The following is a 1,924-nucleotide window of genomic DNA, read 5'->3' on the forward strand; positions in this document are numbered from 1 at the left end:
GACGAGGCACATGAAGCCCAAACCCCTCTGTACTCACAGGTGCTGAAGTCCAGGGCAAGCTGCAGGTTCACACAGAGGAAGGCCTGGCAGCTGGAGCACTTCAGCATGTCACATTCCACATTGATCCAACCATACTTGGCACAAACCAGGGGGGAAAGCTCATGGGGTTTCCCTGCCCATTTCAGAGGGTGCTCATGGTAAGGAGAAATCCCCCAAAATTGTGGTTTGGGGGTTAGTTAGGGCAAGGAAAAGCTGAGAAGAGGGGAAGAGCTCAGAGAAGGCTGCAGCTTCCTTGGGAGGGTAAGGCGAGGGACAGGCATTGATCTCTCTGGTGACCAATGACAGGATTCCAAGGGAACAGCTGGAGCTGTGGCAGGGGAGGGTTAGGTTGGATATCAGGCAAAGGTTCTTCGCCGAGAGCAGCTCAGGCACTGGAACAGGGTTAGGTTGGATATCAGGACAAGGTTCTTCTCCCAGAGGTGTTTGGGCACTGAACAGCTCCCCAGGGCAGTGGGAACAGCCCCAAGGCTAACAGAGCTCCAGGAGCGTTTGGCCAATGCTCTCACGCACAAGGTGGGATTTTGGAGTGTCCTGTGCAGGGACAGGAGTTGGATCAATGATCTTTGTGGGTCCCTTCCAGGATATTCCATAAGGCTAAGATGGAGTCTACAGAGAAGGTGAGAGCAACACAAAGGATATAGTGAATGTTTCCACTCTGCTGAAATAGGCTTCTTTGCTGGCGGATTCCAAGGAAAGAGCATCCATCTGGGAAGATCCATTAGCTGATTCTGACCAGTCAGATGTGTCTTTCCTACAAGGAACAGCAAGGCAGAAAAAGTTCTGGAAAAATTTCAGCCACACAAAGTGCACACAGAGCACTTCCAAATCTCTCATCTCTCAGCCTTACCCTGCCAAGAATCTTCTCCAGAGCTCCTAATTCCCAACTTTTAATTAATCACTAATAAACCCATCAAAAAACCACAATGACACAAGGCAAAGGTGCATTGAACATGTCAGTCATGCTGCAGCTGCAGATGGGACAAGAGGGGACAAGGACTTGTTCTCTGAGCCCAACAAAGGCAGACTGAGCTGTGACCTTGAAGTCAGGGACACTCCAAGCTCCCAGCACTGGGATCCATGGCTGGAATGTGTGTCCCTGAGGCTGGAATGCTGACCCCATGGCAAGTGTTGCCCTTTGGCCTCTTCCCAACAGCTCTCCATGGGCCAAAATTGGATCAAGGATGAACTCTGCCCCTGAGGGCAAAAACCTCATGTGGGCTCAGTGAGACACACCTAAAGCTCAGCCCCCAGTGCCTCCCAGTAACCCCTGGAGCTCTCAGTGCCACCTCACCCCAGGCTGTGACCACACTTTTGGGGGCAGTGGCCCAGAATGCAGTCAGTTCAGGCTATGGGGACACCAGAACTCTACAGGTGACACCTGTGCTGCCCTCCCAGTGTCCCCAGTGCCCCCCAGCATCACTTTTCACTACTGCCTACCTGTGCCTCTTTGTCATCCCAGTATTCCTAGTGTCTCTCAGTGTCTCCAGTACTACAAGTGCTTCCTAGTCCCAGCAGCACAGACTCCCAGTGTCTCCTAAACCCACCAGTGCCCCCTCCCAGTGCCCCTTAGTGCCACCAGTGCTCCCCCAGCCCTTCCCAGCCCACCCCACTGTACTCTTTTTCCAGTATCTTTTCTTCAGTACCTCCTAGTCCTCTTCATCTCCTCCTTCCCGACTCCAGCCCTTCCCAGGACCCCCAATAACACGGAAGGGTCCCCAACCCCTCCCTAGGACCCTCAACAACATCAGTGGGTCCCTAACCCCTCTCCCTGGACCCTCAATAACACCGAGGGGGACCTCACCCCCCTCCCAGAACCCTTAATGCTTCCGAAGGGTACCCAAATCCTCCCTAGGACCCTGGATAG

The 1,924-nt window shown here is 53.4% G+C and overlaps 1 protein-coding gene across 1 annotated transcript in view; it reads right to left on the bottom strand.

Moving 5' to 3' along the window:
* The window catches only part of ZC3HC1 (zinc finger, C3HC-type containing 1), a gene marked incomplete at its 5' end in the record, with an annotated part of 7,294 nt that extends 6,483 nt beyond the window's left edge, over positions 1-811 (bottom strand). The window contains 2 exons of the mRNA XM_009080296.1: positions 38-188; positions 700-811. Coding sequence (XP_009078544.1) covers positions 38-188; positions 700-811 — 263 coding nt within the window. The remainder of the gene's footprint in view (positions 1-37; positions 189-699) is intronic.
* Positions 812-1,924: the final 1,113 nt, after the last annotated feature.

The sequence above is a fragment of the Acanthisitta chloris genome, unplaced genomic scaffold (genome assembly GCF_000695815.1).
Source record: "Acanthisitta chloris isolate BGI_N310 unplaced genomic scaffold, ASM69581v1 scaffold20258, whole genome shotgun sequence".
NCBI lineage: Eukaryota > Metazoa > Chordata > Aves > Passeriformes > Acanthisittidae > Acanthisitta > Acanthisitta chloris.